The sequence below is a fragment of the Pan paniscus genome, chromosome 4 (genome assembly GCF_029289425.2).
Source record: "Pan paniscus chromosome 4, NHGRI_mPanPan1-v2.0_pri, whole genome shotgun sequence".
Lineage (NCBI taxonomy): Eukaryota > Metazoa > Chordata > Mammalia > Primates > Hominidae > Pan > Pan paniscus.
In genome coordinates, this window is record NC_073253.2 from 127,520,322 (window position 1) to 127,533,621 (window position 13,300).

General features: G+C 50.1%; 1 protein-coding gene across 6 annotated transcripts in view; it reads right to left on the reverse strand.

The window, feature by feature from the left end:
• The window catches only part of P4HA2 (prolyl 4-hydroxylase subunit alpha 2), a 98,907-nt gene that overhangs the window by 73,190 nt on the left and 12,417 nt on the right, over window positions 1–13,300 (reverse strand). For all 6 annotated transcript variants that reach the window (XM_055112627.2, XM_003829308.5, XM_008954678.4 and 3 more), the window contains 6 exons: window positions 11,572–11,709; window positions 7,952–8,191; window positions 6,814–7,007; window positions 5,253–5,429; window positions 1,631–1,701; window positions 1,297–1,396 (listed from right to left, as the gene is read on the reverse strand). In XM_055112627.2, coding sequence (XP_054968602.1) covers window positions 1,297–1,396; window positions 1,631–1,701; window positions 5,253–5,429; window positions 6,814–7,007; window positions 7,952–8,191; window positions 11,572–11,709 — 920 coding nt within the window. The remainder of the gene's footprint in view (window positions 1–1,296; window positions 1,397–1,630; window positions 1,702–5,252; window positions 5,430–6,813; window positions 7,008–7,951; window positions 8,192–11,571; window positions 11,710–13,300) is intronic.

A 13,300-nucleotide genomic window follows, 5' to 3' on the forward strand; every position in this document is an offset into this window, starting at 1 on the left:
AGATCAGACCCAAATGCCAATCCTAAAGGTAAAGGCTGCTATCTTTAAGTATACAGAAACTTTGGCCAAAGAGAGAGACCCAGAGGCCTCTAGAAAGATGCCAGTGAAACTTCTCTGATGGTGTCTCAGGTCATCAATTTTACAACAGAACACAGAAGTTCCAATATTTATAAGGGAACATAGCCAGTGCTGATTTGAACTCAATACCCAAGAGGACACTTTACTAAGCTTTACCCAAGAGGATATTTTAATAAGGAGCTTTACCCAAAACCTTTCAGCAGGGTGCTGCCACATTTTTTCAAAATCACCTCTGAATAAAGGCAGGAAGCCAGGGTCCCAGTGGGAGTACTTGGACAAGAACATTCCACCTGCACCAGCTTAACCAGTCCAGGCCTCTCACTTCCACCTACATATCACAGTGTAAGGTCCCCCAGACCCACCCCACCTTTCTTTCTTTGTTCTGACTGAAAATCAGACTCCCTTGACAGCTCTGTGACCCAGCCAGCTGCAGGTTTTTCCCTTCAGGCTGGAACACAAGCTGGAGTCTTCAACATTCCCAGGCACTGATGAAGGTGTTTAGGTTGTTGCCCATAACACTGAAAGAAACTAGCCCCAGCCCTGAACCAAATTCCCTAAACCCTCAAATAAACTCCACACTCTGACTCCCTCACTGTGGAAATACTTAGGTAAAACAATTCTTGTCTCTTGCTGTCCATTTTGAGGATTGCTGCAGCCCACTCTGCAAGTTCCCTAATAAATGCTGTGGACTGAAGACCCAGGGGTTTAGTGCCGCTTTCTTTGAATTCTCAACTGACCCCATCTTGGCAGTCCCTCATGGGAAGTCCCCTGCTGCTGCTTTTGGAGCAACTTCAGTTGTGGTTCAGCAGGAGAAAACACACAGAATACTTTGACCTTCAAATGTATTTGATTATGACACAGAACCATGGCCTCTGAAGTCATTTTTAGCTCTCTTAGAGATGTCCCTGAGACCATTCAGGATTTGAGCTTCTGTTGTCAAGAAGACATGAATGAACCTACCATAACTACCCCTGATCCCTAGCTTGCAGCACACTTGGGCACAGAGCAGATGCTCAATAGATATTTGTTGAACACTAATTGTTGAAAGCCAGCAGGCATGATTAATTCTGGTTTCCTAAAATGAGATCACTCCATATTCATAGCATCAGGCAGTAGTCATACAGTTGGGCCTCTTGGCCCAGTTCTGGACACCCTGTGAGACCATCTAGCCACAAATACCCACTTCCCAACTCCTACAGTCCCAGGGACTATCTGTACCTGTAACAATTCTGCAGTCTTTACTGTTAACCCTGTGATATGCTGCATCCGACGATTTACTCGGGCCACAACAGGGTCATCATCTTCCTCTAGCCAGGAGCTGGGCAAAAAGAAAAGGGCAGAGAAAAGAAGATGGAAGGGCAGGCTTCCATGAGGTCCTGAACTCTGTCCCCAGAGTCAGGGCCAGCATGAACAGGCAGTACAGGATGCCTGCTGCAAGGGGGTGAGGAGGTGCCAGCAGGCAGGAAAAGGCAAGCCACCCATCCCTAGGGTAGGCACTGAGAAGTCCTGAAGTTGGGGCTTGAGCAGCTACGAACCCCTGCTCTTTGCTTACCTTTTGGAAACCCGGTAGCTGGCGACAGTGAGGACTCCTGTCTTGGGATCACGAACGGTGGCTCGTGCAAGCTAGAAGGAAGGAGGAGAGAGAAGACTTGATTTGTTTGTTTGTTTTGCCTTGAATATTTTCCCAGAGAGCACTGGGACCAGATTTACTGCCATGCTAGTGGAGGAAGCTTTGCAGCCAATGGCTCTAGCCAAGGCCCCAAGATCCTGTAGGCCAGTTGAGGGCAAGAGTCTGAGGCCTCCACATTCCCAATCTGCAATCAGTTCCTGGCTATTGCCCTGCTCGGTCACTGCTCATCCCTTCTCCTCCCCAGGTCCGCTTTGCCTGCAGAATTATGCCTGCCTTGTCCATCCATGCATCTGCCTGACTAGCCCCTTTCCTTGCCAGGCCCACATACCACCCCTGCCTGAGCACAGCCTGCCTGAGCTTAGCTACTCCCACCATATTCAGACTGTGCCACCATGCCTGAGCCTCCGCCTTATGTACTTCTCTCAACTGAGTCAAGTTCCACCATCCTTCCGAACCTCAGTGGGCTCCTCTGCCAAGAAACCCATCCAAACACTCTCCTGCTGCACCACCTCACACTGGGTTCCCACAGCCTCAAGAAGCAAAGACAGATGGCACAGTTTTCGCTCCCTTGGGATCCTTACAAGTCAGATGATAAAACCAGGAAAAGATTCTGTAAGTTAAAATAAGTGAACCACTGCCTGGAAGCCATCCACTCATACAGGTACACACTACACATGCACTCCCTGCATCTACTTCATCTCCCCCAGCCTCCACAGTTAGGCTTAGTGAAACCCCAAGGGGGACTCGCCGCCCAGAGCCAGCCAACATGGCAAAGGTCCATGTGCTTCAGCTGTGGACTGTCCTCATGACCTCACATGGGTGGGGCCGTAGGCCCAGGTACTCCCACCCCAACACACTTCCCCTTGATTTCAATAAATATTGATGAGTGCCTACTTTGTGCCTGGCACTATGCTAGGTAACTGAGACATGGCCCCTGCACTCTTACAACTCAGTCAAGTGGGGAAAGCAGAAAACCAGTCAGGTAACTGCAGCACAGCATGGGTGAACTTACCATCCTGTGGAAGCTCAGGGTATAGTGTCAAGAATAGCTTCCTAGGGGAGGAGACCACCTAGCTGAGGCCTGAAGGGTTAACATGAGTTATCCAAGTAGAGGAACATTACAGGAACAGGGAAAGAGCAGCAATCCAGAGGCCTGGGAATGAAAATGGGTGTTGCAGTAGGTGTGGATTAAAGGTTATGGGAAGTAGTAAGAGAGAATAGGCTGAAGAGACAAGCAGGGGCTAGGAACTAGATGCAACCTTGTGGCCAACAAGAAACGGGGAAGGCTTTATGCAGGGGAGGGACACTCAAAATGTGAATGTAAAATGGATCACTGTGAATACCTCATGGAGAGTTGACTAATGAGGGGCCAGAGTGGGGACTGGGAGGCTAGTGAGGCCACGGCAGAGGTCAGGGCAAGAGATGATGGTGGCCCGGGCCAGGTGGTGGCAGAAGGGATGGAGAGGAGTAGATGGACCAGAAGGCTAGTAAGGGGGTGAGATGGACCAACTTGGACACTGTGCTGCTAAGGCATGATCTGGTAAGATGGCCAGCACAAGCAGGACAGACGGCTCCCAAGCTCCCACTCATGGCCCTTCCTGAGCTTCAGCTCATGTCAGTCCCTCCCTGAAAACTGCAGCCACAGCCAGACCCCATCCAAACATCTGTGCCTCAGCATTGGCCTGACACCCACAAAGAGGCTCTGAGCAGCTGTGCTCTGCCCCAGGGGAAGCACAGGGCTATTTTGAAAGCAGGCCAGAGACCCCACAGACAGCTGCCAGGCATTCCCCACAGGCCAAGTTAAGCTCATTGGCTCTACTTCAAAGCCAGACTAGCATCTGTCCCTCACAGTCTCCGGAAAGGAGGGGTCAGCTTATCTTTGAATAGAAGCCATGTTAAGAGCCAAACATGTTTGCCAACCTTGTTTGGCTCTTTGCATGGCTTCTATTCAAATATATCTTTTCCTAACACTACCCCCTGGCCAGCCACACACATGTGTACACATATGCACACATGCACAGAGAAATGTTCTCAGTGTCTGGAACTGAAGAACAGGTAAGAAATCTCTCAGGAAATCCTGGCACAACCAACAAAGTAGTTTTCTTTCCTGGTGGACTCTGGAGCTGAGTAGAAAGGGCAGTCCTAGTCCCCATTCTCCATACATCTGGCTAGCCCCCTTCCTCAGCCACATCAACGATGCCAACCACTGACTCAAAGCCCTAGATGTCCTAGTACCTCAAGCCAAAGCTGTTCCAAGATGAGGTCCAGGGGCCAGGATAGGAACCTATTTCAGGTCTCTCCATGAGTGTCGGGCCTCCTGGTCACCTCAGCCCCTACAATTCTATTAGGAGCAGAGCAATAGAGAATCGAGCTAAATCCTCCCTCCCAATCATCAGTGATGGGATATGGCAGCAAATAGGTCTCTTTGAAAGATGTCAAATGGGGAGCAAATCTTTTATGAACTAGAAACAGAAGAATAATTTTAAAACATGGCATATATACAAAACCAACAGCCAACTGCATTCTTAGCAGTAAAATACCATAGGAATTTCCAGGAAATTCAGGAATGAGACAAGGATGCCTATTCTACGTAATTATGCTCTAGAAGTTCTGGGCAATTCAATAAGGTTATAAAAACAAAGGAACTACAAGTATCAGGAGAAAATAAAATTTTCCTTATTTCCAGGTGTTAATGCTATCCAGGCAACCAAAGAGAAATCAGCTAAAAACCAAAAAAGGAATAAGTAAATTCAACCACTAGCTGCAATCTGTATGAGTTTGCTTTTTCATAGGTAAAAGAGAGACAGTGACACCGTTATGAGCAGCTGTTCATAACTGTGACATAACACTTAATATATATGTTAAGCACTTAGAAGTTCCTGCCACAGTTAAGAATTCAGTAAACATTAGCTCTTACTATGAAATGTATTTGTAAAATCAATAGTTTGGCATATAATAGTAAACTAATAAAATAATGTAACCAGTTAAAAATAATAATGAAGAAATAAAGTAAATTAACAGTAACAAAGAAACTACCAAGGAATAAACTTAAGAAATGTTCAAGGCTTATATGAAGAAAACTTAAAAAGATATGGAGAGACCTGTCACGCCCTTGGATGAGAAGACCCAATATTATAAAGATATACATTCTCCTCTAAGTCATTCACCTCATTTGCAGTCCTAATCAGGAGCTCCACAGGACCCGGCTTCACAGCATCCTATGGAACATTTCCAAAAAACTCACCCACGCACCAGTCTCCCAACCAGGTGAACTGACACACCAGTGTAGACCTGCCCTGTTCCCAGCGTGACCTTCTATGATAGAACTTGGCTGTCCACATTGGTTACCCTGTTCTTCTTCCACTGGACCATGAACTCACAAGGTCAGGCTGAGTCTGAAGCATCTCTGTATCCCCACGGTAGGCCCATGCTAGATATGGATAAAGGGTGGCTAGATGGGCAAACCAACCACCCACAGTGCTAGGGATGAGAAAAAGGACCTTCCCCCTTCAGTGACCCGAGAAGGACCTGCAGTGACACCTACTTTAGGTTTTGCGATCTCCTTGATCCTCTCGATTTCCTCATCAGACATGACATCGTAGTACCTGACGATGTGCGGGCTGTCCCACTCGTCCTCCTCTTTGAAGGGGGCAATGAGCAGCTGTGGGGCCCTGTTGCCATGGTGGTACCTACAGAAAAGCCTCTTCTGTCTACGGGGTGTCTGGAAAGTACAGAGTAACAGGCCCTGAGCTGAGTGAGTCCTAATCCTCGGTCCCAGTCTGGCTGTCTGCAGACACTGGACTCACCTCATGGCCAGCAGCTGCTCCCTCCCACCACACCACAGAAGAAAACAAAAGTCCCAGCAGGTGGGCATGCACAGTGGCTCATGCCTGTAATCCGAGAACTCTGGGGGGCCAAAGGATAGCTTGAGACCAGGAGTTTGGGACCAGCCTAGATGACATAGACCTGTCTCTAAAAAATTAGCCAGGCATGATGGTGCACACCTGTAGTCCCAGCTACTCAGGAGACTGAGGCAGGAGGATTGCTCAAGGCTGGGAGGTCAAAGATGCAGTGAGCTATGATTATACCACTGCACACCAGCCTGGGCGAGACGAAAGAAAGAAAAGAAAAGGAAAAAGAGGAAACAGGAAAAAGAGAAGAAAAAGGAAGGAAGAAAGGAAGGGAGGGACGGAGGGGAGGAGAGAGGAGGAGAAGGGGGAGGGGGGGGAGGGGAGGGGGAGGGGGAGGGGAGGGGGAGGGGAGGGGGAGGGGAGGGGGAGGGGAGGGGGAGGGGAGGGGAGGGGGAGGGAGGGGGAGGGAGGGGGGAGGGGAGGGAGGGGGAGGGGAGGGGAGGGAGGGGGAGGGGAGGGGAGGGAGGGGGAGGGGGAGGGGAGGGGGGAGGGGAGGGGGGAATGGGGGGAGGGGACAGGAGAGGAGAGCCCCTTCAGCTTAACTGGCATGAAATAACACCCCACAAATCATGCAATTTTTCTTCTCTCCCAAGATCACCTCACATCCTCAAGTCCCATGGCAGAAAGTAATTCCTGACCCTTTTCGTGAAGACTTGAGTAGGTCTGAAGGGCTGGGACAGGGGAGAAACCTTTCTTGGTGGAGGAGCCAGTGGAAGCCATGCAGACAAGGGCATGGAAAAGGCTGAGAGCCTGTCACACCTGGGCCTCCTCAGGAAGCACTAGGATCCCAGGGCTCTCAAAGGCTCGATACCAAGCTCTAGTACACGCTGGTGTCTTTACCACAGAGACTTACTCTCCACTTATACCATGACTTCTTTTGGGGCCTGAGGTACATCCACCCATTGTTTTCTTCCCAACAGTGAGTGAAGCAAAAAGTGGGACATGTTGGGGTAAGGAGGCGAGCTCACTGGTAACTTAGAGGAGCAACACTCTACCTGGGGCACGAGGGGAGACAGTCTCCTTTCCTACACCTCAGAGAATATCCACATGTCAGCCTCAGGAGATGCCATGAAAAACTGGGGGATATACTGAGAAAGTACCTACAGAATGAAGAACACCTTCCCCAAATCTGCCTGCCCAGAGCCAGAGTCCAGGTCCACAGCTTTGGCACCCTAGCCCCCTCACACATCTCACCAGTTTGACACCCTCCCCACGACAGAGGCTCTCGTAAATATCCCTCTCAGGCAGGTAGTCCACAGGCCTCTCATAGATGCCTTCTGGGGTTGCTAGCTCAGCTTCTGTCTGATTTGATAACGTTTTTTCTCTCTCTTCCTCCAATAACTGCTCAAAGTACCGCAGATTCCCTCCAGCTCGTTCATGGCTTGGGTCTAGAAAAAGCAAGGAATGAGAAGGAAAAGGAAACCACAAACATCTGTTAGGTCATTTAGAGAAATTATTCTGTAAGGGTTTCTCTCCCAGCAGCTCACCTGCATGCTGCATTCTACCTTCCACAGCATCTAACCAGAGTATGCTGGTCGTAACTGGAAAACCAACAGAGGCCAGGCGCGGTGGCTCATACCTGCAATCCCAGCACTTTGGGAGGCCGAGGCGGGTGGATCACGTGAGGTCACGAGTTCGAGACCAGCCTGACCAACATGGTAAAACCTCATCTCTACTAAAGAAAATACAACATGGGGCATGTGCCTCTGTAATCCCAGCCACTTGGGAGGCTGAGGCAGGAGAATCTCATGAACCCGGGAGGCGGAGGTTACAGTGAGCTGAGATCGTGCCACTGCTCTCCAGGCTGGATGAGTGAGACTCTGCCTCAAAAAAAAAAAGGTAGATGAGTTTTAAAGGCACAGTGCTTTTGGCCTTCTTCAGTCCAACAGCACAAGGCACACAAAGTATCAATGCCATATGAAGTCCTACTATTAGACCTCAGGCCTCTAATAGCACCGCTACTGTTTGTCACTGTAACAATCCTAAAGTACAACCTGACTCCTGAGCTGCTCCTGATGCAGTAAAGGTTCCACCCTGTGTAGTCCTGCATGGTGACAGATACACCATAACAGAGTCCTTATTAAAAAGGCCCACAAGTGCCACAGGCCTGAGCGTATCTATCAGCGACTGTGCAAAGCTAAGGCCAGGATTGAGGTGGGTAAGGAGCTAGTAAGAAGCTGGACTGGTCCTAAAGTCAGTAAGGCATTAGTCACTGGCCAAGTGACAGGGTAAACTGACTCAGTCCCAGGAGAGGGGTCAGGCAGATGCCAGCACAGTGCAGTTCCTCTGCCACTCTCCATTCCCATCTTACCTTCCCCTAGAATCTCCTTACCAAGGGAGAGCAGGCGGCGGGTGAGCTCCAGGGCACGGTGCAGATCACCCAACTGGAAGACAGCATAGCTGAGGTAGTCCAGCACCTGGGACTTGGTTGTGGTGGCCTCCTCCCCGGCATCAAGCTGCTTTAGCACCTGCTCCATCCACAACACCGTATGATAATAGTCCCCTTCATTGTAGGCCGAGCGGCCCATCCCAAAGCAGTCATCCACACTCAGCATTGCCTGGTACTTGGTTCCTACAGCAGGGGAAGTAAATTGTCAGGCTCCAAAGAGCCTCTGGATTAGGGAAAGAGATTCCCGCTTCAAGGAAAGCCTGAGCCACTGGATAGGGGGCATCACCAAGCAGAACTCCATCGGACATTTAGACTGCATATCCTAAAGGGCCACTGACACAGGGAGCACAGACAGATGGCCCAGCCCTGCCCTGGACTGGGGTTCACAGCCACCTCTTAGCCTCAGATTCCCCATCTCCCAAGTGGGAAGGGGCCTTTTTAGGGGGAGCCCCAGAAGCCCACCAGGAAGCATTGTTGAGGACAGTGGGAAGGTCCTGTGGACCACAGAGAAGAAGATGTCTGGTGGGCAGTTTGCCATATGAGTCTAGAGGATGGAAAATTTAGCTGAATATAAAAAACATAAATTTAGGTGGCAACCAAGCCATGGGTGAGGAAAATAGCTTGCAGGAACTCTAAGGAAAGAATGGAGAAGATGGCTAAGGCCAGAGCTCCAGGGAGCACCTACCCAGAAAGAACAGACAATGAATAACCCTGAGAATGAACTAAAGATAGGAGAAACAGAGGGAGTGGGAGTGGTGTGAGACACACCAAGGGAGGCCAAGAGCCAAGGTTGCAGTGCCAGCTTTGGCTGTTAAGTGGCAGGGACCTTGCTGAGTATCAGTTCAGTGGGTCTTATGACCAAAGGTCATCTGCTGTAGAGGGAGTGCTGGAAAGTGACCATGAAGATAGTTTCAAGCCAATATGAAGAAGCAGCTATAGGGAGATGCAGGATTTAGGGTGAGCTCAAGATGGGAAAGGCTATGTGTGTGGTTCCTCAGAGAATAATGAGAAAGCAGATACCATGGAGGGGAAGTGGGGGCTGTGACTCTCCCTGGAAAGCAAGGAAGACTCCCCACAGCCCCATTAACAGCAACCTGGGCATGGCTGACACAAAAGAACTCAGAGAAGGCTCTTTCTGCCTGGAATGAAACCACTACACAGTAGGCTAAATGCTTCAGAGACCAGGGTCTGCTAACCCCGGTGGCTCAGGAACCAATAACGAGGAATAGGAAGTTGGGGACAGTAAACACAAGATGAAGTCCCTAGGTAGGCCAGGGACTGGGGGGCTCCTGGAGCCCCTTTTCCCTCTCCACAGGTCTCCTCTGGCTCTGCAGGCCCAGGAACCTGCATTGCTGGGGCAGAGTAACATAGCTGACTGAGCTGGGGCTCTGGAGCTGAACTAAACTAGGTTTGTGTTGGCCTCATTAGGGCACCAACCAGCTGTGTGACTATAGACAAGTTACCATATCTAAGTCTCAGTCCCCTTATCTCTAAATAAAGATAATATCATCAATTTTAAAGAGCTTGTGGCAAGAATTCAATAAGATGACATATGAAGATGTCTCCTATGATCCCCAGGATGCTAATGACCAGTAGCTATTATCAACATGTCTCCCAGATGCCAAGAATGCTAAGAATGGCTCCCTGGCACTCAGCATCCTCCCCAGAGCCAACTCGAATGTCTACTCCCTGGAGAGCATTTGGGAGAGTGACAGCTGAGCTGAGTGCTGATAGGCAATCAGACATGGAGTAGCCTAGCTGACATGGGTAAAGGTATTCCTATAGAGGGGTTGAGACAAAAGAGCTGAGTGATAGGGAAAGCTGAGTACAATGGGCAAGGAAGCCAGGAAAATGGAATCATGCAGGACCCCAAAGACCACACACAGGAGGAGTTTGGGTTTAGCTTTGGAAATTAAGCACAGTAATCAGGAACTCATGTGAACAAATGTGTGCTTAAGACCACATGGAGGATGGTCTTAAGCAGTAAGCTGGAGGTAGGAGACAAGTCAGAATGGTATTTTGATAATCAAATTGAGAAAAAAGTAGCTGTGAGGCTGGAGTCAGGGGATAAGCACGGAAGACATGAGAGAAGGAGGTAGAATCCATAGGCCTTAGGCTTCTGGCTTAGGCAGCCAGAGGATGGAGGTCCTTTTTGCTGAGATAGAAGGATGAGGGGGAAGGTAAAGTGTTTACAAGGAGATGAGGATTTCAGTTCAGGACACATGAAGTTCGAGAAGTCCATGGGACATTCAAGTACAGATGTCCCAAAGGCATCCGTCTACGCTGGTTAGAAGCTCAGGAGACAAGCCTTGGCAGGAAACACAGATCTGGATGTCATCCACCTCAGGTGATGGAATGGCTGTGCTCACCTGGGGAAGGTGCTCAGGGAGAAGATGAGGTAAGGATGGAGTCCTAGGGAGTAACTCCTTTCTGCCCCATATCCCTATTCAGGACACTCATGGGTTTGCTGAGTGAACGTGAGAGGTCAACGCCAGGGTATGGTTCCCTCCTCCAAGCAACCAATCTCAAGGCTACAGAGTGAACAGATCTTGCAGGTGCCCTGAACTTCCCTCTCTCTAATGGAGTCTAAAGGGGGAAGCTGAGGCTCTGGAGCTGGAATAAGCTGGGTCTGCATGGGCCTCACACAGTGAATCGCTGGGTTTACTGGTCTCCAGCAGCCCTCAAAACATCTTCTTATAAACACTAACACTGGGAAGTCAGTGGGAGAGGGGCCACTTGAGAGAAAATGACCAGAGAGGCTAAAAGAGAAGCAGATATCAGTATGCCAGAATTCAAAGGAGGAGAGAACATCACAAAGAATGAGGCAATCTATCTGTCAAATGCTGCTGGGAAGTTAAAGAACATTATGTGTGAACCTTGTTCGCTGGGTTTACCAGCCAAGCGGCCACTGATGACCTTGCAAGAACAGCATCAGTGACAGTGGGGAAAAAGGTCAGATACTGTGAGTTCAGGAGTATATGGGAACCAGGAAAATGGACAGAGTGTAGATTACTCTATCCAGTAGCCTAACCAGGAGGGGAGAAGAGATGAATCAGCAGCAAAGACTCAAAAGACTCTCAGATACCGAGGGAGGCAAGTGTTAAGATGAGCAAGAATAGAGCCTATATGGGAGCTCAAGGGTAGAACCCAGAGAGGTGGAGACAGAATGTATAGGAGCAGAGACTGTAACTAAGAGGACTCAAGACAGGGGGCCAGTAAGCCCAGATCAGCCTTAGATGAAAAGACATTGGAGGGTGGGAGACAAGAAGCAGGTCTGAATGCAGATCTGTGTGGTGCTCTGGGGACAGACGTGGAGGGGGTTCCTGAGCAGCAACTTTGGCTTTCTCTGAGATGCAAGAGGAGAGGGCCTTGGCTAATACATGGAGGGAGGTGGCAGGGCAGGGGCTGAGGGAGAAACCTGTCATGGGAGAGGGAGTCCAGCACAAACTGGTGAGCCAAGAGGTGCACCCGAGGTTAGAGGCCACAAGTTGGTGGTGGCTCCAACCTGTCCCGCCACTAAAGAGACACATGCGGGACAGGCAACGCCTGGAGTGGTGAGTTACCTGGAAGTTCCCCTCTGGAAATTGTGCCTGGGTCCAGCCTGTATGTGTCCTGAAGTCTCATCAGGGCTTTGGCAGCTCCTATCTCGTCCTCATCAGTGGGGAAGAACTGCCGCTGCACAGAGAGGTTGGCGATAAAACCTTCCAAATGAGAGTCAGAACAAGAGATTACCCTTGATCCAGGGGCAGAATTCCACTTGGGACCAGAGAGGCAGCCACAAAGAGGGTCTCTGGCTAGTGAAATTTCCCCGCCCCCTCCCTCAAAGGCTGTTGCCCCCTTCCACCAGGAAGTTGTCCCTGATGACTCCAGTCTATGGGGACTTTTCCTTTCTTACTCCTCACCGTACCTACTGCCTGTGTTGCTCTTTGGAACTAAGTAGAAGCAGCCCCCCATATTGGTTAATATTTAGGAGTCCAGAAGTCTTGGCTCCAAATCATTCAGTCAGAGCTGGTGGAGACAGAAGAAACAGAGGATAGAGAGGGTAACTGAGAAGAGCACAGGAGAGGACTCAGGAAGAACTGTCAACCACTCAGTGGAAAATGAATCCCATGGAAAACCTTGATCCAGGGTAATTGGGCTAGTCAGGTAAACACAGACTTCCAGCACACATTTCAAGTTGAGGAGTCCAAGGGACAATGACAGTTAACTAATGAAGCCGAGCTGGCCACTCATTACTGACCACTGGCACTTATCATCCAGAAAGGTGATGATGAAAGTCCTGGAAGTCATCCCCCTCCCCCTAGGTTGACAGCTGAAGGACCACCTAGACAGGCCAAGGACCAAGGTGGGGTTGCACCAACCCAGCAAGGTCCGTCCCCTAAGAGACCACGGTGGGCCTGTTCTCCTCTGTACTCCCACCACTCAGACCTGCAATGAGTTCAGGGCATGGGCTCTCCAGTTATGGTGCTCAAGACCACAGCCTGAAGCGTGGGAGAGATTTTGACCACAGAAGTACTCCAAGGAGGCTTTTCTGGGACTCCAAGCCCTACCTGTAAAGTAAGATGTGTACCTCCTACAATCCCAGGTGGGAGCCAAGCCTTCCCAGGCTGACTTAGGGCCTTCAATTCTGCTTCTAAGCTGAGAAGTGAGAGGTGAACAACAAGGCCATTCCTTCCCCAACCTCTTCCCAAGAGTAGCTGTATCCACTGCCACCTATGACTTCAGACCTAAACATCCATTTCAGCCATAACTGGGGACAGGGACCAAGAAGCTGTAACCCTGCCTTCCTTGTCTTCATAGCTACATGGTCAGGGACTCTAAAGAGTTTAGAATCTGGTGGGGTGGGAGTAGGGGAACATGCTGCCAGGAAAAGCCACACTGTCAGCATGCCCTGCTCGTTTCAGGGGCAAGAACTCAAAGTCAGAGATGAAAACAACCAATTATTCTCTGGGCCTGCCCTATCTCCTTCCAGGTAATCATAAGGTTTTCCAAAGGAACCAGATGATGGTGGGAGTGTAGGGTGTGGAGAACAAGATTGGAGAGAGGAGGTCATCTGGGTAGGCTTAGTCTCCTGCCGTGCAGGCAGAACAGCCTGTCCCGAGCTGCAGGCCCAGGCGGAGAGGCGGGAGTCTGGGAAAGGCAGCCGTGGTTTCTGGAGGCAGTGAGCTCACTGGGCACAGCTCCAGCCTGGCTGAGCTCATCAATCCCTCTCCAGAGGCCACCCTGCCCCCAGGCCCAACCCAGTCTGGCCACATGGGCTATAATGTCTCAGCCAGAGAGACAGCTAGTCTG